This window comes from Parasteatoda tepidariorum, chromosome 9 (assembly GCF_982258835.1).
Source record: "Parasteatoda tepidariorum strain Cologne lab strain chromosome 9, Ptep-v5.0, whole genome shotgun sequence".
Taxonomy (NCBI): Eukaryota; Metazoa; Arthropoda; class Arachnida; order Araneae; family Theridiidae; genus Parasteatoda; species Parasteatoda tepidariorum.
The window spans coordinates 72,415,748-72,439,714 of record NC_141763.1 but is presented as its reverse complement, the minus strand read 5'-3'; the positions used below and the strand labels follow the sequence as shown (position 1 = coordinate 72,439,714).

At 27.2% G+C, this 23,967-nt stretch overlaps 1 protein-coding gene across 1 annotated transcript; it reads right to left on the bottom strand.

The window, feature by feature from the left end:
• Positions 1-4,728: 4,728 nt before the first annotated feature.
• crc (bZIP transcription factor crc) lies at positions 4,729-11,591 on the bottom strand. Its single transcript, XM_016049707.4, has 3 exons — positions 11,465-11,591; positions 7,641-7,853; positions 4,729-5,721 (listed from the first exon to the last, which is right to left on the bottom strand). Exons 2-3 carry the CDS (start codon positions 7,840-7,842, stop codon positions 4,853-4,855), a joined length of 1,071 nt encoding a protein of 356 aa, XP_015905193.1. The 5' UTR covers positions 7,843-7,853; positions 11,465-11,591; the 3' UTR covers positions 4,729-4,852.
• Positions 11,592-23,967: the final 12,376 nt, after the last annotated feature.

Below are 23,967 nucleotides of genomic sequence, written 5' to 3'. Positions count from 1 at the left end.
ACTAACCAATCCCGAAGATTACTTCGGCGATAATTGTTGTTTCTTGACATAAAATAGTTTTTCTTACTAAAGTTTAAATTATTGACTAAAAATATATGCAGGGGTGATTGTGAGCCCAAGTCAAAATTCCGGAAAATTTCTTGAGCAAAAAAAAAGTTTAAATCAAAAAATTAGAAAAAAATTTAAACAATGTTTTTTTTTTTCCTTTTTCTCAATATTTCTTAGTTTACTTAAAATATATTTAAAATTTTACACATACCTATACCATTTTCACATACCTATGATGACCTGGAGAAGCAATTAAAATTTACAAATATGTCTTTCTTTCTTGAGTTTATGATTATAATAGCTATTTACAGATAAAAAATTAATATTAATCTAGAATATTAGCTTATTTGGCAAATAAAACAAATAAAATAAACTGCGTTTTTAAGTTCCACCTTTGAAAATTTGATTTCCGGAAACTTTTGTGATCATTGATTTTTTGAAACGTCTGAACCTTCGATCTCCGGAAACTTCCGGATCACGGTTAGCGAAAAATCCGGATTTTTGCCGGAGCACAATCAGCCCTGTATATGTACTAAAAAGAATCATATTAGCTTACAATTGTGCCCTTACGATATTTCTATTATCTATTAGTGAACATAAATAATTTTGCTTATTAGCTACTTTTTAAAATAACTTTTAAAGCAGTGATTCTCAACCTTTTTTCTGTTGCGGCACACTTTTAACGATTTCAAAATTTGACGGCACACAATGAAAAAAATTAGATTAAAAGTTGTTTACTTACCTATAATTAAAAGTGTTAAATAGTCTGTGATCATAACTTTGAATCTGAAATAAAATAATATGTTCTACAAAAGCACGATTTTTAAGGGAATAATTATTTCTTTCAACTAATCTCTTATTAGTTAGTAACAGTTATTTTTTTGCTAGTTATTAATTGTTAGCTTGTTTTCTGTAGGTGTTAACAGTTAGTTTTTTTACATTACCTGTTATTTTCTTGTTAACTAGTCTTTTTGCTAATTATTAATTGTTAGCTTATTTTTTAGTTAGTTATCCTTTGTCAATTGGTTTTTTAGTTATCCGTTGCTAATTTGCTTATTAATTGCATAGCTTACTTTAATGATTAGCTTTTATTTCCGTTTGAAAATTAATATTTAGCTTGCTTTCCCTTGTTAATTAATAATTTTAATAGTCGTTAAATTTCCTACTTATTTCAATATTTTTTAAAATTGTGTGTCGAAGACAATTTAAACACTTCCATCTTATTTTAACTCATTTTAAGATTGTCAGAGACAAGACAATCGCTGACAAAGATGTTCACGCTGTTAAAGCGTGGAAAAATTACAAAATAAATATAAATATATATATAGGGTAAACCAACCAGTGAAGGAACATTTCATATATATTGATTCAAAATAAGAATTTGAAAGTTTTTCTTTCGATTGATTGGTAACAATAGCTTACTGCCAAACAATAGGAAGTCATCTAGCAATGTTTTGGATTACCTGGTCAAATAGACCTCTCTGGAAAAATTTTTGAATTTGTTATTATCTCTGAAACACATTGTTTCTTTGAAGAAATTATAAGATGAGTGTTTGCTTTTATGTTTGAAGTGGTATTAATTGCATGTAATAGTTTTATTTCTCTCACTGTGAAAAAGAGAATTCAAAATATAGTTATTGAAGTTACGTTTTTTTTTTTTTTTAAAGCATCATAGCATAATAAAGTACTGAGATAAGGGGGTGTTTATTCACTGGATCACCAAACGATGAAAAACCAGTGAAGGAACAAGTGTTACTTTACTGGATTTTTTTCTAAGTTAATGAAAATAAAAGATAAACTTTCATTTCCTTGTACCTTTAGTGATGTTCCGCATCAAAAGTATGTTAAAAATACGAAAAACTACTACTAACCAGTGAGGGAACAGGCATGTTTCTTTACTGGGCATAGATTTCCCAGTAAATGAACAGTATGTATTAATATGTTGACACTTTAATTTTCAATTCATGATTACAAAAAAAAAGTTAACATTTTCCAAGTATTTATATGTTATAATTTCAAGAATAGGCTTGTTTTTAAATATTTGTATGGCTTATAAATTCAAAAAGAGCATTAAAAAATAACCAAACTTAAGTGTTCCTTTACTGGGTGTTCATTCACTGGTAAAAGCTGTTCCTTCACTGGGTCTTCTTACTACTTGTTATTTGAACCTCCAAAACTTTAAAACAATATTATGTAAGTTCTCGACAATTTTTTTTTTTACATAATTTGCAATTAGTAATAAATATGTTGACACTGTCATTTAACTAAAATTACGAATTTTGAAATTAATAAGATTTTTTAAAAGGCAAGCGAAGCTTAAGTGTTCCTTCACTGGTTAGTTTACCCTATATATACATTTCTTTAACTTTACTCATAATAAAAAGAGCATTATAATTTTTATTGTATCATTTCTAATATTTGGCGGCACACAAAAATGCCGCGGCCCAGTGGTTGAGAATCACTGTTTTAATGGTTTGCTGTTATAACAAATTTGGCGAGTTTACAATTGTAAAATTTTCGCTTACCAAAAACAGGCTGATATGTAAAATAGAATTTGTACATGCATCACATTATGCATGAAGCAACGAATCTCTTTAATTGCTCATAATAACATATTAATGTAATTTGCATCAAAATATAAAGAGAGGAAAACAGTTAAAAAAATTATTTAAATACGTCTATCTAAAATGTAGCGAAATAAGGTAATATCACAGAATAACTATTTTTGTTTTTAACTCTAATTTCGTGGGAGGGGGGATCTAGTAGAGAAAAATAAAAACATTTTACAGATACTTCACTTTTTTAATTAAAGATACAGTACAGAACACGTTATCCGAAAATCAGAAAACTGGAACGAAATTCGATAAATTTTCCCGCCATTTTAAAAAAAAAATTTTTTTTCCTCATAAGATTTCAGGATTTTTCTTTCCTTTCTGAAAGATGTTTACCTAACCATCGTTTTGGAAATAATCATAACTGTATTACTTCATCGATTTTTCTCCTTTTTAAGATTATTTCCAAAAAAAAACAACGGTTTTTTGCAGCGATTCAGAAAACCGGAAAAATCAGTTATCCGGAATAGCGATGGTCCCGATCGTTCCGGATAATCGGTTCCCTACTGTACAAGAATATTACTCCTAATACCACCTAACAAACATACATGGTACTTTATTATGTCAAAAAATCTGTTTATTACAGAGGAAAACAATACCTTCATGACTTAAATTAATTTCATGCAGATAACCAAAAATGGAAATTAATGTGTGATATGTCACTAGGATCCTACTATGTGATTTTCAGGCCGATAAACATACCACGGATAACTGTGTTAGACCTTTGTGTCTTCATGTTATTTCTACTGAACATAGCAAAAACTTCCAAGATTAAAACTTGGACTTATAACATTTTTTCTCCTTTTTGAATCGTACTGTTACTTTGGTGAAAAAGTCAGTAACGGCTGCAGATGGACTCAATAGCCGATTCCAAATGATAATTTTTTTACACATAAACTATACTTATGAAACTTTTCATCGTAAATTTTATTTTACCATAACTAATTTAAAACACAGAAAAACTGTTTAGTGAAACCTAGAGCGAAGCCATTGACTTTCAATTGCAGAAAATAAAATTGAAAGTGTCAAAAAAAATTATTGGATGAGAACTTTCCTATTGCGTAAGCCTAAGTTACCTTCTTATAATTCATTTTAATTTTGAAACTTTCTTTTCGGTATTTGAAACTTCATGGCTTACTCTAAGTTTGTTTGAGCACTTTTTTTCTATACTTTAAATTACTTATGGGTGCAAGAGAATTTACAATGAAAATTTTCTTCCGTGGCATTCTTTTAAAATGAAACGAATTAAGAGAAAAATACATGCACATTGGGAGTCTCAAATATTTAAGGAGATATTAAAAACGCAATGGAAATCTGACAAATTAAAAAGGTGCATAATCGTGTAACGACTCCGTTTCTTTCTAACCAGTCTTATTATATCCGCCTTCTAAACTTATGTTATAATTAGAGTTTTTATTTTGTCCTCTATTAAATGTTGCGACCTCAAATGAGTACTTTTTTCTTCATAGAAAATGATATTAAGGCATTCTTCACGAAAAACCCTGCCTGCCTGAATGCGTCATTTGAGTTTAAACCCAAGATTAGTTAATTTCAATACAAATTGTGAAATCTAAACTTTGACGTTAGAATTATTTCATTTAGAAAGAAACAGGATTTATATTTTGTTTTTAAAAATATTGCTGCAACGATATAAATAAGTATTATATCGTTGCAGCAATATTTTAGTACCAATGCTAGAATGAATGAGCTTAAAAACTATTTCTCCTTGTTTCATAAAATAAAATGGCCTTTTACTGACCAAAAATCATAAGATTCAGAATTCTTTTGCTTGCCAAGTATTTCTCTTATTTAATGGTATTTATCACCCCTTCGAATAATTATTCTAAAATATTAAGTTTTCAATTATTATTAAGAATTTAACTTAAAAGTGTTCTTTTATTATAAAGAAATCGCATAGTAATTATTTTTCTGGTATAAATATAAATAAAATTTTATATGGAAAAATTAATGAAAATATTTCACAACCAATTAAATATTTATTTTAAATTTTATAAATCACCTTCTTTATTCTATATACAATGGACCTAATCAGTAATAAAACCACAAGTTTTTTTTTTAAATTCACATTTAATGATCTAATGTAAAAAGAATAAAATACAGGTGGTTGAGAACACAAACACAATGAGCCCACTACTACAGCATATACAAAAATGATAAGTAAAAACCGAATTTTAAATTAATCCTTTACGCTCTAACATTTCCCGCATTAATTTCTTTAAATACTTAATTTCTGTAAGCAAATCATCATGCTTAGATTGCAATTTTTGTTGCTCTGCTTCTAAGCCAGAAACTTCATCAGACAGCCCCTTCTCCTCTATCCTCCTTTTTACTCTATAGCGGGCAGCTGCTTCTTTGTTCTGAATTTTCTTACGCTCAGCTTTATTGCTTCCCCTTTTTGAAGTTGCCTTAGAATATGGATGGAAAGCATTTTTGAGAGACACATGAACTTTAGGAATCTCCTTCACTTTCCCCACGTATTTTTTATTCCTGATAGAACTGGACACTTCTTCAATAGTCAAAGCCTCTGCGACCTCATCAGGTGACGCATGCTGTCCACCCACAACTGTGACAAACACTGCAGGCATGGTGTTTGGCCCATTTGAATCATAGGTAGATTCATAATTGCCTACTGACAAGTCGAAATCAGCAGAAATTTGTGAATCAATAGTAACTTCTGAAACACAGCTCAAAGGTGAATCAGCCTCAGATATTGGCTCACATTCAGGGGAGTAAAGATATTCAGATGGTGAACCAACTTCTGATACTACAGATTCAGATGGTGAATGCACTTCTGCTGTTTCATAGCCCGGAGAAGAGGGGTAAATTGAACTGCCGGGTGAAGCAACTTGGCTTTGAACATTTAAATCAAAATTAAAGGCATCAATATTGCTTGCATTTTGAATTTCTGAAGACAAATAAGAATTGTCCGAGTTACTGCCAATTATTGATAATAACTCATCAAAATCGGTCTCAGAAAACTGAATGTTCTTGGTATCTTCAAATATGGATAAATCCACCTTCTCATCATACCAGGGTAAATCTAAAAAATAGAATGAAGACACTTTGTAGTTTCTCTAAACAAAATAAAAAATTAACAACAAAAAACATATAAAGACAGATTCAACTGAAATAAAATTAGTTTTTCAGTTTAAAACTATTTGTATTATTTATGCAACTAGTTAGGTGTCAGGTAACAAATCTCACCAGGATTGTTGGTAAAAATAAGTTTACAAAACAATTTGAACACACTTTAAAATCAGATCCACAACCCTACAATATTATGCAGTCCTGCCTTTACATTTTCAATTAAAAAGTTTTAAACAGGGCCAAATTCTTTGCCAAAATGCAACTCTTTGGTATTCATTGCAGCGAATATTTGAAACTATTATATATTTTTCTTTTTTGTCGCATATTTGGTCAGCCGAATGTTTATTGAATTTAAAACAAGAAATAAAGTATTGGTTCAAAATTGTTACAGAAAAGAGAAGGCAATAGGTTCCAATCACTGTTGAAAAATAGGGGTGCGTTCTTCAAATTATCACTGTTGCAGTTTTCTACTTTCAACGAAAAAAAAGAGAAAAAAAAAAGGGAAAAGCTTCAAGACTAACACAAGAAACATAATACTGCTTTTTAACTAGTTCTTTGAACTAGTACGATGTAAAATTGTATAGGTAATCCCCCCTCCAGCATTTTCTTTAACTCAAACATGCTTGAAAAAATTAGCTCAAATTTATTTCAAGTGAAAGATACAGTAAAAAAATAAAATTAATTTTTAGACAGAAAGTTGAAAAGAATGTTGTAACAAAATCACAGCAGATAGTGAATAGCTTCAAATAATTTTCACATATAGCCACGTCTTGTCTTTTAATTTTTAATGCAAACTGTTGATGTTCTTATTAGATCAAGGAATAATTTAGTTGCTATAAGTTGCAAAATTCATAGCAGTCTTCGAAAAGTAAAAAAAAATTCTAAGTCATATAAAATAACATAGAAAACAATTTAAAATTATCAGCATATCTAAAAATTATTGCAAAAACAATAAGTTAGTCGGTTTACCTTCAACAAGCATGCGCCCCAAGAAATGAAACAGAATAATGATCTTAAATGCATTCTATGATTTTTCAAAATATTGTTCTACATATTGATAAAAAATTGTTTTCGGTTAAAAAAAAAAAAAAAAAGCTTTATTAGCTATTTTTTTTTAAACCAAAAACAATTTTTTTCATTCTTAAATATTACTGACTTACAAAATACAAAAATTTACATTACATAAGAATGTCTAATTTATAACCAAGCACTGTGATTTTATGAAAAACAAAAAAGAAATAAAATACACACTGCAGATAAGATATTAGGTTCTTTAAGTTTATGATAAAAAATTTAAAACCTGACAACTATTTTAATAACTATTGATTTTGTTCTTTAATTGACATATAGCAAAAAATCCGTAAGTCACTAAAAATAAATTATAAGTCCCTGGTCAGCCAAAAGCTAGCAAAAATGTATCTCTAACCACCCAGAGTTATAATTAATGAAAAGTACTGAAGTAAAATATATTAATGTATGTAAGCAATAAAAATCTATTTTATTTTGAAAATTCGGAAAAATAAAAATTTCAACCACATTTGAAAAATAAAATAAACATTTTTCTATGATAAATGAATGAGCATGTTAGTAACACCCCATGCATAATCAAACTAAGAGAGGGTGAGAAAATTTAAAAAAGTTTTGCTAATTATTGCGACTAATCAACTTATTTAATTTTAATTCAAAATTTTGCATAAATATTAACAATACTGCAAATTGCTGATATGTATTGAATTCTATTGATGAAGGCAACTATCCCAGAGTATTTCAGCTTTTACTTTTTTAGAGATCGAGATAGCAATCACATTGTTGATATAAATACAAATCTCTTAATAAATAATTAAAATTATTAAAATCAAATAAATATATTACCATTAAAGTCAGTAACTTGGACAGCTGCATCATTTGTCTTCCCATTCTCAAGATCAAAGTTTAAACTGAAGTCACTGAGCTCATTGGAATGAAAGAGGGTGGCATCTTCCAGCCACCCCTCCAAGTTTAGATCGTAATCCATCATTTTGAATGTTGTGTATAACCCGAACCACCAGAAATACAGGGTTGGTAGAGAAAACATCTTGAAAAAACCTATAAACAGACAAAAATCAATTAAGATAATTTCAATATTTGGAACAGAGATAAACAATAACAAATTGAAAGTTAAAAACAAAAACACTATGAAGTTTGCTAGAAGGTAAAAACAACTCTTCCTGTGTAAACAAAGTGAAATAATTAAAAACAATTAAAATTTAAAAATTTAGAAGCTGCAAGTATATAAGATATTTACATCACTAGTAAAAAGAAAATTAAGCAAGAAAAATCTGAAGGATTTTTTTCATAATATCTTAATATTGAACATATGCAATATTTTCACTAATTTTAATAAAACATGACAAATAAAAATAAAAAAAACTGATTATCTTTTTTGATTGATTTTCATTATTGTATAGCATACTCATGTCCATAAAATACATTATTCAACATTAAACTTTTGCTTACTATTAAAAATAAATATAAAAAAATACAATTGCAAGAACATATGGGAAAGGTTGTTAGTGCAGAGTAAAAAAAAAATTATTTGCATATATCTTTTTTTTAAAATCTTATTTCTTTATGACAGCAGTAGCTGATATAAAGAGGTATAGCAACAGTTAAGTAACTATAAAACAAACTAAAGCATTTACCTCAATATTAAAGAAATATTTTGGATAGACAATTTAAATCTTAAATTCAATCTTCAGATTAAAAATACTTTCAAAAATTATTCAAACTCTTAGATAATTTTATGGACATGAATGCATTAATGAAAAAAGCTTTCAGTAGATATCTGTTAACGTAAAATGATATTAAAATTTATTTCATAATTTCTTCTCAAGTCAAATAATTTTCAATGAATTTTCAGTAATTTGAATAAAATTGTTATTTTAGTTTTCTACATTTATAAAATTCATATAAACTAATAATCTCAAAATTTTATTTTAAAGTAAAATTTATAACTTTAAGGATAAAATTTGTTAAAAAAAAATAGGAACTTTTAAAATTTATTATCTTTCAAAAATTAATACATAAATTATGCATCATTAAACAAAAATATATCATAAACTAATTCTTGCACAAAATATTTAACTTAAAAATTTCTAAAATTAGAATTCTCAAACTAATAATAAAAATACAAGGACCTACCTACATTTTTTAAGAGTTGGTAGAAAAATTTATTGCATATAAAAAATATGAAGAGTTTGCACTTATGCAAGTTCCATTTTAAAAAATTTACTCTTTAAATGAAAAATGTTGAAAGAAATACTACTATTAATGTTCAGTTTTATAATTTCATAACAACCAACAGTACTTTTTTATGAGAACCAAATAGTAAACTTATGTATTTCGGTTGAATGAGGTAAAATCAATTTTGCAAAAACTTGGTACAAGGCCTTAAATTTAATGATATTAGTATTATGATTATTAAAAAGGATTATGAGACATCTATAAATTTAAAAATAATCTAAAAGTAAACTGAAATTAAAAACCTCTAAGGAATTAAAGAAAAATTTAGATATCATTTAGGAAATATTTATGAAATGGCCAATCAGTCTATTACTTGCTAAGTGCGAGAAACTTATTAACTAAAAAGGTACTTAATTTTAAGATGAATATGTATACTTTAATTAAATAAAACTTCCTATAATTAAAATTTCAAAGTACTGATGTGACATATTAAACATTATAAGTAGTTAAGTTAATGCTCTAATAGAAACAATTTGCTTCCCCTATGTAGCTACAAGACTACAGGCATTCTTACCTTATACTTTGTACTAGAGTTTGGACAAGTGCCAAATTTCCTGAACTATGTACGGCAACCCTTCAACATTGTGTATTTTATAAAAAATATGTGCAGTTAATATAAAATGATTGATTTCATTATAGGTTGAATAAAAATACAGGTTTTATATCACAATACCCATGAAAATAATACAATAAAAAAATTTCAGTAAAATAGATTTTTTCTTGGGCATTACCCCATTAGTACAAATATCAAACCATTTCATTAACTACTTGAGTAAAAAAATTTATTGCAAAAAATTACCATATCAGTAAGATTAGTTTTTTTTTCTCTCTCTCCAACAAACGGAGCTAACAATGCAAACAAATAATTTAAACCTGCTGCAATTAGATATAAGTCAACAGGTTAAGCAGGGATCTGTCTAGGTTTTTCTGAGAGGTACCTATTTTGTGAAAATTTAGACATAATTTGTGAAAAATGAAAAATTATATTTACAAATCCAACACAAAAATATGGATTTATCATTTCTTAAGAAATACAAGAATAAAATTTTAAGAAAAAGTATTTTGTGAAACTACCGTTTTTCCCTAAGTTGAATTTGTGAAGGTACCGCTATACGGTAGTAAATTCGGTCTGGACAGACCCCTGTTAAGCATACTATTTTCCACTGTTTTTGCCTTTTGTTCCTAACAAAGAATATGAACCACTTTTTTCTTAACTTAGGCCGGGATTTAATCTCCTTGTTAGAGGCTGAGTCTCAGATTGCACTTCCTTGGATCCGGAAGTTTTAACTCCACTCAAAGATTATACACTCAGCAATTTTAAAACAGTTGAAGTCAATGATCATTTGGGACGTATGTTTAGGGTATCTAGTCTTGCCCGCTATTTAATTTTGTGGAAATGTTATGTGCACAACACTGTTTACAACACTCATCATAAAAAAAAGGACTATAAATTAAAATATCCATTATCAAGCATTTTTAAAGAAAATTTAAATTTATAATTGAAGCAATAAAGAAAAAAGTAAATATTTTGTATTCTTTTACTTACTTTAAATTTATAACGAATGGCACAGCTGCTTATTAATTATCAACAAAATAGCAACACTAGATTTAAAAGCCACTAGAAATTTTAACATTAGCTAAATTAATTTACCACTTGTTTCCCACAAAACTATAAGCCATACTCTCTTTCTTAGGTTTTGTGATAGCCTATATTATTCCTATTTAGAAGCATAATAGAGTGCATAGATTCATTTATGATCTGTAAATTAGAGGTACATCAAAATTAAGAAAACTACTTGTACATCAAAATTATGAAAACTACTTGCTAATAATTATAAATATTAAACATAGGGTGATTCGATACAGTAATCAATTATTTTCCTCCCAGGAACTGCAACAAAGAAATATTGGCTAGCTACTAATTCTTAAACATCGCCAGCTAAAATCTTTTTTTTTTACCAAAACATGCCAAAAAATAAAATGCACGTGCCAAAAAAGGCAAAGTAACGACAAAGAGTTTACCTTTCTATGATTAGATTTAGTTTAAAATGCATAATATAATCTATAACAGAAATTTTATTTAAAAATAAAATTTAAATATTCATAAACAAAAATATATGTTGTTTACATTAACGTGGCACTATTTTTTTTTTTTTTATCTGAGGTAAAGATTTTACACATGTTCGTCATAAATATAAACTAATCTAGCTAGGAATACAATCGTTTTCATGCATTCTAGTAAATTAAGCAACAAATATTATTAAACAATATTTCTAATTCTCTTTTTCTTAAGGAAAAAATTAAAACCATCAGCAGAAGATTCAATATGGCGGATTTTATGTAACATGCCTTCATGTCAAACTTCCGTATTTTTATTTTTAATACAAAGAAGAACAAATCATTATAGTACTTACGCCATGATTATTCTTTTGTGCCGAAGCACCTTACGGTGCGGGGTTTGTGGCTAAAACTAGTCCATAGTTTTCACTATGAGCACCATTTGATAAATCGACTTAGCTTTTTGAATTCACATTGGAGAATAACAAAAATTATTTCCTGATCACAAACATACACATTCGATGACATCATTATTGTGTTCATCCGCGGTAATGTTTAAAAGGTTGTTTAAATAATACATAAAATAAAATTTAGATCTGAAATAAAATTTATTGAATGCATAGTTACAAAAAAATACTAAAAATAACTATTTTCTGACATTATGTTCTTAAAAACATAATTGTTTATAGCGAACTATATTTTGAAGCTATTTTTCTTATCGATTAAAGACAATTGCCTGAGTCATCGATTACAACGCAAAATAACATAGAGGACGCTAAACAAACCACATGCTTAAGGACGGTTTTCACTGCATTTTCTTCCGACAACTATCGAAATAGAATTAGAATTTGATTCCAGAGTTTTCAGCAGCAGTCTGCTCTTATGGATGGTTGACTGAATGAAACAATAACAAGTTTCCCAAAATCCAGAGCCGTTTTTAAGGACAGGCCTAGTGGGCGCAAGCCCAGGGCCCCAAGTTTCGATGAGGCCCCTGAAAAGTCAAAAGCTCAAAAACATTTTTTTTTATTAAACTTATTTGTTTAAAAAATGCTTAGCAAGTGAGAGGGTTTCAGATGACCATACATCTCATCGATCATGACATGCTACAGATGATGGAATAATACGTTCTTGTAGAACAAGAACATAGAAGGTGATGAGGACTACACTCGCTATAAAGTTTTGGAAAATAGGAGTTTCTTAACTTGTTTGTTATTCCTTGAATTTTGTTACCATGTTCCTTCCTGTTTTATAGTTCGTGTTCTATATTTCGAATTAGAGCAACATTAACACTAAGTTTGGTCATGTGCTCAGTTGAGTGTGAGAATCAAAACACATCAACTATATCAGTTTTATTTCGATTGCACCTAACAAGTTTTGATTGTGAGTATAAATTTATTAAGCATGTTTAGTGATTTTTGATGAAATGTGTAAGTAATATTATTAGAATTAAATTATATATAGTAAGTATTTTTAATTAGAATTTTCTTTCATAAATTAACATCAATATTTTAATGTTATTTTTATATATTTATTACTTTTTCCTTCTTAGTTTGGCAAAAGCCATTATGTCAGACAAGAGCTTAAAAGTACTTTTTAGAATAAATTTTAATATAGTTGTTATAAATTATATAAAAAATAACAATTATCAAACACGAAATTAGTTATTTTCTGAAAATTATAATACAATAATAGTAATTTTACACCTGTGTATGTTTCAAGGCTCAAAAAATTGCCACTCCTTAAGTTTGTGATGTTTTTTATGTCGCTTTTTCGCAACTATTAGAAATGCACTTAGTTCTGAAAGTTGCTTAAATGACCGGTAACAATCTAATGTATGCATTATAGAACATGAAAATATTTTTAGAAGCAAATATACTACAATGATTTACTTGTCAAGAAAAAGAATGCTTAATCTTAATGAATATAGTTTAAACTAATCAGCAGAACAACCAAATCAATTATTGAAAAGAAGGATTCAAAAAAATTATAGAAGTAATAAAGTTTTCAGCATCATGAAGTCTTGCATTTGTGAAGATAATCAAACAATTGGATCGCAGTATAATGGAAATTATTTGGGAACTTTTGAATTATTGAACAAATTTACCTTTTTCTTGCTGGACTTATAAAAAAATTATGGGAACAATGGCGTTAGACGTACACCCTATTTATCAGCTTCAATTTGCAATTAATCGAAGTTGAATCTATTGCGGGATATAAAGTATTAAACAAAATAAATGCAGAACTGAAGAAAGCAAAATACTTTTCAGTAAGTATTGGTTCAACACCAGACTTTTCCCACGTAGATTATCTGACATTTTCTGTCCGATATACGAACGACGGAATTCCCGGGGAACGTTTTCGGACTTTTTCCAATTGAAAGGCATAAATGTGAGTATTTGTCTGATACAATTGTGCCTTTTCCTATTGACCAAGGCATAAATGTACTGTCGAGGACAAACATAAGATAACGCACAAAAGAAAAACACAAGCCGCGAGATGCGTCTCAGAGGATTGTTTCCGATTTTTACAGAAACTTGGCTATTTTTTCTCCAGTTCCATCCATCCGTAGAATACCGAAACAGAATGCTTAGAATCAGGATTAGTCGTAAAGCGTCCATCGGATACTAGGTGGTGCACCCATTTGGATGCAGTAACGGCACTATAAAAAGTTGCGAAAAATTATGGCCGTTTTTCAAATTTCAGAAATGAACAAAGAAGAGCTTCTATAAACTGGATTCGATGCTCATGATCTTCTAAAGAAATTGAAGAAGTTGGAAAATATTATTTTACTATTAATTTTACATTTTTGATAATTGTCACGATAGTAACACGTTTTATTTTATTGAATAAAGTGAAAAAAATCTTTTTCGCATTAAATAAGTAATTATTTAATTCTCTCTCTCTCAAAATTTGTATGCTCGCTAACATCAAAGGGTTATGTTCACCAAAATATAGAGGCACTGCAATAAACCATAATCTGGGAGATATGAATATGATCCCAATTGTTTGGTCAAGAAAGCAATCCTAGGTTTGACCTATTAAAATGTTAATTTTACTTTTTGCGTACTTCGCTATATCTCGAGATCCTTTTTCTCGAGTTTAAAATTTTTTTCACACTATTATAAAATTCATTTATCCAAAGATCATTCCATGCAAAAAATAACTTTTAGTAAATATTTATTATTTTTTATAATTTTATCTAAGAATGGTCAAAAAATTTTTGAACTGCATGGTATACATTTTGAAGTATGTAATTTTATAATAATTCAAAATTTGAGTAAAATTGAACGATTTGACTCAAATTTTGTATTTTGCCATGTAAAATTATGTACTTTAAAGTGATTCTAAAAATTGCGCTCGAATACGCCATCATGGGAGAGACCGGTTTCATGCCTTTGGACAAAGCCTCTTAGATAGGGTGCCTAGGAGCCTTCGCTTTGGCCCTTCTCTCTCCTCCTCTTTTCAGTTGTATAGGAATGTACTACGATATTTCCCCTTTTCTCAATATTTTCCCCTTTTATTGAATAAAAATATTTTTTAAAATTTCTGTGGTGCTTCTCTTTAGAACTATGTTTAATGCATTTTTAATCGATATGAAAATCAAGAAAGAAACTTATGGTAGAGAGCTTGGCCACCAAAATATAGAGGCCCGCTCTTTCCCGTTCTAGCCTACAGTAAGTGTGGAAACAAAAATATAGTGCACCTCCAGCCTCCCTCCGCGAGGGTAATAATTCAAAGCTGTCAAATTGAAAACCCGTTTCACTGTCTCCCCTACTTTTTTGGTGGGTAAGGGGTGTTAAGTAACTCGAAACTAATTGACTGACCACTGTCTCTTGCAACCCGCGAGTGCCTTCCAAAAGATATCTGAAGAAACTCGCTCGACAACTCTTATTTTTCTTTTTCTCGTTCTCGTATTCTTTTTCTCGCTTCTTAGAAAAATTTTAGAAATATTTTTTTTTAACTCTAAAGCGGCTTTATTTACACAAATGTTTTATCATTTTATTTAACATGCACTTTTTCTAATTATATCTTGAATTGTTTATTATTTTGATTTAATTATTTTGGGATTTAATAATAACCCAAATATTTAAATTTATAAAATTTTACTATATAGTCATATAAAAGTAATTCATTTAATTTAATTATTCATTTAAAGTAATTATTCATTAAAAAATAAATCTGAAATTTTTCTATAAATAAAATAAAGTTTGTTAAAAAATTTTTTTAATTTATTTGATAACTTGTTTTAAAAATTTTAATGTTAAGAGTTTTATTTTTATTACTTTTTTTTCTTTCAATTACAAAGACAAATGTTTCTTTTTCTTTTTTTACAATTTTTTTAAGGATAGTTACACCGTTTTGAAGCTAATTAAATTCCGCCACTTTAAAAAAATATGTTGACATTTAATCCATTGTTTAAACAAATATGGTTGCTTGCTATGTAAATTCAATTTAGATCTAAAAATTTGAATTTTGCAATTTGAATGAACTAAATTCAACTTCACTAGAAACTAACTTCATTTTAATTATTACTTTTGTCTACTACATTTACTATTCTATAAATATCTCTAAACTAGAATTATGATTCGATCTTAAAAAATAAACACCAGGGATATTTGTTATTTATCACAAGCAAATTGTAACATCAAAATTAAAAATTAATCGATTAAATGATCGCAACATTTTAAATTATATTAATACATATCTGGTTTCCGATTATATCACTAAACTTATTCTAATACTTTAACTCGGATACTATAGCAACTTTATCCACAAACTCATATTCGACATTTTTACTTGCATGATTTCTACTTTATTATTGTTACTTTAAAAACTTATCGCAAAAATATTATTTACAATAATACGTTTTTTTTTTTTTTTTGTTTTACTGATCTAAAACAGTTATTTATTATAAATTTATTAAACTGCATATCTTGAGAGAGCATAGTCTTATATGAAGTCTATTTTTAAAAAAAAATATAACTTATTACTTTTTGTTGTTAAACGGTATTAATATTTTCATCAAATAGTACTAAATTATTAAGTAATGTCTTGTGATTACTTTATATAATGAAGGAACGTCATTTTTAATTTTAGGCCTTTAAGTTAAAATTATAATAACCATAATAATTATAACAGAGAATAATGCTAAAAGTGGGTAATAAAAGCACTTTATTTGTAAATGCCGTTAAAAAAAGACATGATAAATAAATAACTTTCAAAGGAATAACTTATTTCGAAGAAGATCCTTAAAAGCTATCTTTGATAAGCTGTGTAATTTTCTAAACGTAAAAGTAAAATTATAGGAAAATTGATTTAAATCTTTCATTTCAGTCTTGCTGGTTCATAAAAAATATCATTGTTTCTGTTGTAAAAATAAATTATAACATTTTCAACTAATAAGCTGAAGTGACAGTTAGTTTAAATTTTCTTTTCTCTAATAGATCATTTCGAAGAATCCTGAAAAACAACAAAATAAAACAATTCTATGTTTTTCTTTTATATTTCAAGATTCAGATTTATGAGGCTGCTCACTGTAATAAATATTAAGATTTATCAAAATAATCGATATAAATAAAATAAAAAATTACGATATCGAAATTTTGCGAAAGAAAAGGCATTTATTGATTTTCATTAAAACTAACAACAGATTGAGACAAGTTTCAGTTACAGAATTTTATCAAGTATCAAAATTATCATTATCATTATCAATTTTATACATTCAAAAAGACAGTATATAGATGTAAAAACAAATATAGTACATATAATATCGGTAATCAATATATCTGTAATGCAAAATAATAATTATCTGCAAAATAGTTGTATCAATATCGATGACTATACATGCAAAATTGAAACAAAAAATTAGATTATCTATCATACATACCATAATGAATAGTGCTCCGACCCGATTTCTGTTCGTAAAAATTAATTCAAAAGGGAGAAATCACGATTACCGGTAATAGGGTTTATATTTCAAGGTCAAGTTTTTTTATTAACTTAACGTAATTCTCAGATAATATAGCTATTTATAATTCTTGATGTTATTTATATTCATGATGTTGCTTATTCATTTCCCTCCCCCTATGTTGGTAATTAGTAATTTCATCACAGATTTTAAGACTTTATGCTGAGGTTTACAACTAATTTCATCTTATCATTTCATTTTTTCTGCTTTAGTTTCTCTGACAAATCTCAAATGCTTGTTTCTTGTTATTTCTTTATTCAAGATTGCTTGATCACTTTTCCTTCTTCTCACTGTTAATTTTGAATCAATTCTGAATCAATAATAATAATAATTTTGAATCAATAATGATGCATCTATTATTGAAAATTTATTTGTAATTATTCATGAGATCTCGTTCTAGAAACGTTTAAAATAGAATAAAAAAAAAAAAAACTACAAACTTATTTCAATAATAATTTTTATCTGAAAGATTTATGAGAATTGCGAAAAATATATTGTTTATTAGTAATTTAATCATGTAATTTTTAGGCGTAGAACGAATTAATAACTAAAAGAATGTAAATTTTTGTTTACTGTAATCCTATTTTTCTGTCACTTTTGCACGTTTCATGCGTTTGGTGCTCAATCTCCAAATCTTTTGTCAAAATTTCAAAAGTTATTTGACGTTCTAACAAAATATTTTACAGCTCATTTTATTTATATGTAACAAAAAGTCGAACGCTATACACTTAGAATGAATTAGAAATAAAAATATTTTTTTTAACTAAATTTATTGCAACACCTGGTTAAAAATTATAAGAATATCAAACATAGATAATCCTGAAAGCAAAAAATTTATGCTTCAAACAAATCATAAAGTAAATTTCGAATTTAGAACTCGTTGTAAGTATCTTGCACGATTGAAAATAAAGTATACAAAATTTATCTTTTGACAAAAAGGGAAAGTGACTATGAAAATTATTTCACTTATTAATTGGACGAAAAAGTTAACATTGTCCAATTAACTACTCTGAAAAATTGCTAACTAAAATTATAAACTTGGTTATTTTCTCTTAAATTGAAATTGTTGCAGTCGAGTTGAATGCAATTTTTTCAAAGAATCATTAAATGGCTTTTAAGAAATATTATTTACGTAAAAGAGATTACCCAGATTTTATAATTAAACCATCTAAATTTTTTATTTTTATAAATAAAAATAATTTCATGAACAGAAATATGACTTTCCAAGAGATTCATAAAAAGAAATGAGATTGAAAATATTGACACTTAGATTTGGAAAATAAAAAGATCCAAAACCAATTTCCATACTCATGAGTTCCTATCTGGTCTCTCCCCTCCTCCCTCTAAACGAAATAGTTTAAAGGGCGCAATATGATACTGAAAGGAGTCGGATGACCAGCTTTCTTCCATGGTCGATTTTGAAAAGATGGTTTTACGATGACGTGTTGCAAATGTTCCCTTTTATAAATTGTCTCTCTTCGGTTTAACTTTTTTTTTTTAATCGACAATCAAAGAAGACAAAAATTTAAATTTACAGAAGATGAATGAGGTGTTTCTTAATAATTTGATTAGATATTAATTAAATTGGTAAAATCTATAAGATTTGTTTTTATTTGTTTTTCTATTTATATTTATTCATCTATTTATTTATAATAATCAATTATTTGAATTCTAATGAGCATTAGTTTTTTTAATTATCAGTCTTCCTACTATATGCTAAGTATGTTTATTTGTTTAATGTCCCTGGTAGATTTTTAATCATTAACCTTTCATAGCATACATTAAAAATATTTCTGGAAGCTTAAAGTTTGAATCCGTGTATATTGTCAATCATAAGAATGCTAGAGCACTAAACTTTTTATTTGCAAAAATGTTTCTAAGTTGGAGAGAAGAAGACATATTAGGCTAACTAAATTTATTCAATTAATATTATTAATGAAACATAACTTGTGTTTCTTTTTTTCTAAGTATATATATAAAGAGTTTTACTCACAATAGTTTACTCAAATCAACAGTACGACAATACTAATTGTATTGTCATCACTTTTTCTCTATAAAAGTTTTTGTGCTGTACTACTTTATTGTAGAAATTATAACAAACGAATGTTTTTATTGCCATTTCAGTGAAAATTCTTAGGATATTTCAGATTTACTTTTTAGAATGTGACTTTTGAAAATAATCTTTGATGCCTTACATAACATTACGCAAATTAATTAGCTGTCACATTCATACGAAAAAGTTCAGTGTTTTTTTTCTGTAAATATTTAAAAATTTTTTTTAGCCTTTGTATACCAGCGGGACTTTTTAATCCCACTAACACCAATTCTGTAGCATTTAAACAGAACAAAATAACCCATCTGAACAAATATCTCCCTACAGAAATCTGATTTTCCGTTTATCACTAATTTTTGACACCACGCGATTATTTGAAGTTGAACTTCATCTATGGTTATGGAACTATTTAGTTATTGATATTTCGTTCGAGGACGACATTTTATGGTTTTTAAATTTCATTCCTTAATTTTCAGCTTTCGATCTCGTTAAAATTTTCAAGTAGTACGTCTTTCATATTTTTTATTGATTTATTAACATTTTCAAACAGTTATAAGACAAAGTAATAAATTTTCTACTTTAATTAAAATTTTATAAAATGGTTTAAGTCCCAAATTGATTTTTTTTTATAAAAAATGAGGAAGTAATATTGGATATTAAATATATATTTGTAGAAGTTTAAAATTGATATTATTTAGTGGGACAAAAGATATTCGCAATTTTTTGATAGTTTTTTAATAATATGGTAAATAAAAGGTTAATGTCTTTAGAAGCAGGGTTGGGTTTTTGACGTCAAAAAGTGGTTTTTGACATGACAAGGGTATAATACTGGTTTAAACCGTCAAAAACCCGTCAAAAATGTCAAAAACTAAAGTTTGCCAAAAAAATATATAAACTTCAAAACTACCAACAGTTGCCATGCATTATATTGAAATTTAATTATACTTTAGGTAATCAGCAGGTTTTAAAATATTTTTAATTAAAATTAAGGTAAAATAACAGATTTAAAATCTCAGAAATTTATATTCAAATGCATGTGCAGAAAAATTTTGCACAAAATTTTTTTAAATATTTATATTTTGAAAAAAAATTTTTTTTTTGATACTTAAGAAAATTAAAAGTTTATTACTATGCATTTTTGACATATAAGGAACATATAACTAATATTTATAAGGAACTTACAAGTTATGTTGTATAAATACAAACTTGATACAAGTGTATGAAAAAAATTTTTAATGTTATACCGAATATCTTTATTATCCAGTATGTTAATTTGAATTTAAAAGTAGTTATATTTGTGAATAATGATAAATATAATTCATATTGTTTATTATATTTATTTATAATTATTACACTTATCATTTTAAAACAATTCTTACCTCTTAATTTTTTCCCCCTACTTGTATTAAGAATAAAAAATAATGCATATCTTGAAAGCAAGAAGTAATTATTCAACAGCTGAATATTTAGATATTCAACAAAATTATGTATATAGTATTCAGCAAAATGAAATTCGCAAGTATTTGGATAAACTAAATTTTCAGCATAGTAAATGAATAGGCTGAATATACTGTAAATCGACACTAACTACTCTGTGTATTTAACAGAAAGCACTTAAATTTGTATTGTCTTATGTTAAAAGATTATTAAGAAGATTTAAAAGAATATTAAAAAGATTTTTCTTTAAAAGATGTCTAATGTGCAAAACTGCTAATGTTTATATTTAAAAATGTCTAATTTTTAGTATAATCTATACTATACACTAAATTTGGTTATAAATAAATTTCTTAATAATATCACTGCAGATTTTCAATAACACATGAAAATGAATACATAATATTACAAAAGATGTGAGCTTTCAAAAGTACAAGATTTTGGTTACTATTCAAAATATAAGTGTTCCTTCAAAATTTAAAATTTATTTTTTCTAGAACATATTTCGAAACACTATCCTTTATAAAAAATATATAAATTTTATGTATTAATTAAATTTCACATATGAATATAGGTTTTTGACATTTTCGACATTTTTGACAGTGAGGTTTTTGACGTGACGGTTTAAACCATGGTTTAAACTGTCAAAAACTGTCACATGTCAAAAACCTGCCAACCCTGTTTAGAAGTATTTATATTAATTAGAATTCCACTCTTTTTTATCGTATGAGTGGAATATTATACTATGTGGAGTGGAATATAATTATAGAAACTTTGAATTTTAATTTATAGAAAATAAGTCTAAAAGTAGATGGGAAATTTTTTAATGCAATAATTTGAACTTGTGAGTGGTTGTGCCCATTGATACCTTAAATAACTTATTATATACTAGCTGAAATAGGAGTTAATTTTGAAATGGAGAATAAGCACAAATAGTAGTGTCTTCAACTTTTGAGACACACATAGTTTTAATATCATTTTTATTTATCCTATGTTTCGCTTATTTTTTTCCATGTTATTTCAAGGAATATATTAAATAAAAATAACCTATTTAAAGCTTTTTTTTTCATATCATTTTAAAGAAATGAAATCTATTGAAACATACCTAACTTCCAATGTGGTGAACCGGGATAGAATCCCAGTCATGACTGGTCGATGCGAATTCCTATCTAACATTGGGAGGTTTTCGTGTTTTTCCTCTCCTTGTAACCCAAATGCGGGTTAGTTTCCTTCAAAAAGTCTTTCACGAAGGTAAATTTTCTCCCAATACTTGATCGAAAAATTCCCTTGTCATTTGGATTGGATTCAAAATAAAAAGACTACGAAGTTAAGCATTAATATTCGTAATTGGGTCGGCAGTTTCACGACATTTATAAAAAAAAATTACAAAAAAGCATTCCTATCTGTAAGAATATTTAGTCCAAAGTTTGATACCAACATGTGGAGCGTTAAAACAAGAGTATTAAAATCATTTTAATAAATGTTCTACCAAATACACATCACACGCAATAATTTAATTTTTATACGGAAATTTTAATTCCACATCATTTTAAATTTTTTTTCAATTTTTGAAGAACACTTTTCTGCATGTCCTAAAGTTTATAACATTTTGACGAAGGGCTGAGCAAAAAAATTTTTCTACAACAAGGACTGTAAATTCCTGTAATAAAAAAATTGGACTTTCTTATATTAATATCCTTTATTATATTTAACTTTCAAATTTTCAATTTAACTTTATTTAAAACTTCACTTTTTTAAATTTTGCTTTCTTAAATTTAGCTTTCTAATATTTTAATAAACTATAATTAGATTAATTAAAGTTAATTCCGTCATTGTTTGCAGTGCAAAAATTTTTTCTCAGAAAACACTTCTCTGGGAATGGCTAATAAGGGGCATGGAAGAGAAATTAAAATAACACATTGCTCACATACTTTATTCTACCAATGTAAAAGAACGAAAAAATGTGAAGAAAAATTATATTATACACTTTTAATGTGAATTTGAAAAATTTCTCGCTATTAAATACTTAAGTGATTGCATAATTACTACCCTTAATATATATTTTTGGAATCTTGCAAAAAAAAAGTGTTAAAAAGTATACATTTGGAATGACAAATTAATGTTCAAGCAATAATAAAAAAAAAAAAAAAAGCAATAGTTTCAAAATCTAGTGAAATACAACAAAGGGATCAGGACTGAAAACATCAAAACGAATTTGATTGCCTGATGTAACAAAGAGAAGCTTAACTCTAAATATTACAACTTAATTTTTAAATTATCACGATGAAATTTCGTGGTGTTTATAATAATCACAGTTCGCATTCTTTCTATTTCCCCTGGCAATCAAACTGGTTTTAATATTTTCAGTCTTACCTTCTTCAGCAGTGATTCATTGTATTTTGATATCGTTTGTATTTTTCTCCCGTAAATATTATATGTGTCCACTAATGTTCTTTTACTTCATTTTTTTAAAAAATTTCTAAAAATTCAATAAAGGATTTTATTACTTAACACCTTACATATACATATGTTCATATTTTTCTTCGTTTACTGAATTGAATAGAAATTTCACAATACAGGGCTAAGTGCTTGGTCATGGTTGGAGGATGTGCGTTCTTGAGTACTAGCTTATTTTACTTTATTTTTTTTTACCGCGGAAAAACAAATTATCCCAGCCATTAGAGTAGTTAAAACTATTTATAAGATGGAAAAATTGCACCACTTTACGTTTATATTTAATGTAAATGTTTTTTAAGACGACAAATGAGTGTACCACAGATTTTTTTTTTAAAAAAAAGGAAAAGAAAAGATTAGGTTTTTTTCATATTGTATATTGGTCTTTATAGTTTCGACTTTATAGTATAGTGGAAGATCTTTACGTCATTATCTTGATTTAATTAAACTCACTATTTCAAAAGCTAAATATTTTGATTCTAAAATATCTTTAAAAAACAAGAAGAAGAAAAAAATTACAAAAAAAGGGGGAGGGAGATAATATATTTAAAAAATAAATTCTACTCTCAAAATTAGTAAAATGCAAGAAAAATATTACTTCTAAATAAATAAAATTTATACGAAAGGAACGAATTAACAGCGAATATATTTTTCATAATACATTATAAGCTTATAAATGAAAAGTAAGCTATCGATTTTTAAAACGCCGTCCCCGTACCAGTTCTTCGAAAGGGCAGTGTGAGAAAAAGATTTCCAAAAGAATGTGAACAGAGTAAAAGTATTTCAGAGAGAGAGGGAGGAAGACCCCCAACAGAGAAGATTAGTCACGGTGAAACCGCAGTCGTATGAGCTTGGGGGAGAAAGTTGCTTCCCTCCCTTAGCCAAAGGTAGAAAGTGACTTGAGTTTCAAAGCCAATATTGCAAAAAGTAATAAAGATCAAAAAATTTGA

Coding starts and splice junctions, on each gene's coding strand:
- crc (XM_016049707.4), bottom strand. CDS start 7,842: ATGTTTTCTCTACCAACCCTGTATTTCTGGTGGTTCGGGTTATACACA. Junction 5,722..7,640: donor CCAAGTTACTGACTTTAATG/GTAATATATTTA, acceptor TCTATTTTTTAG/ATTTACCCTGGTATGATGAG.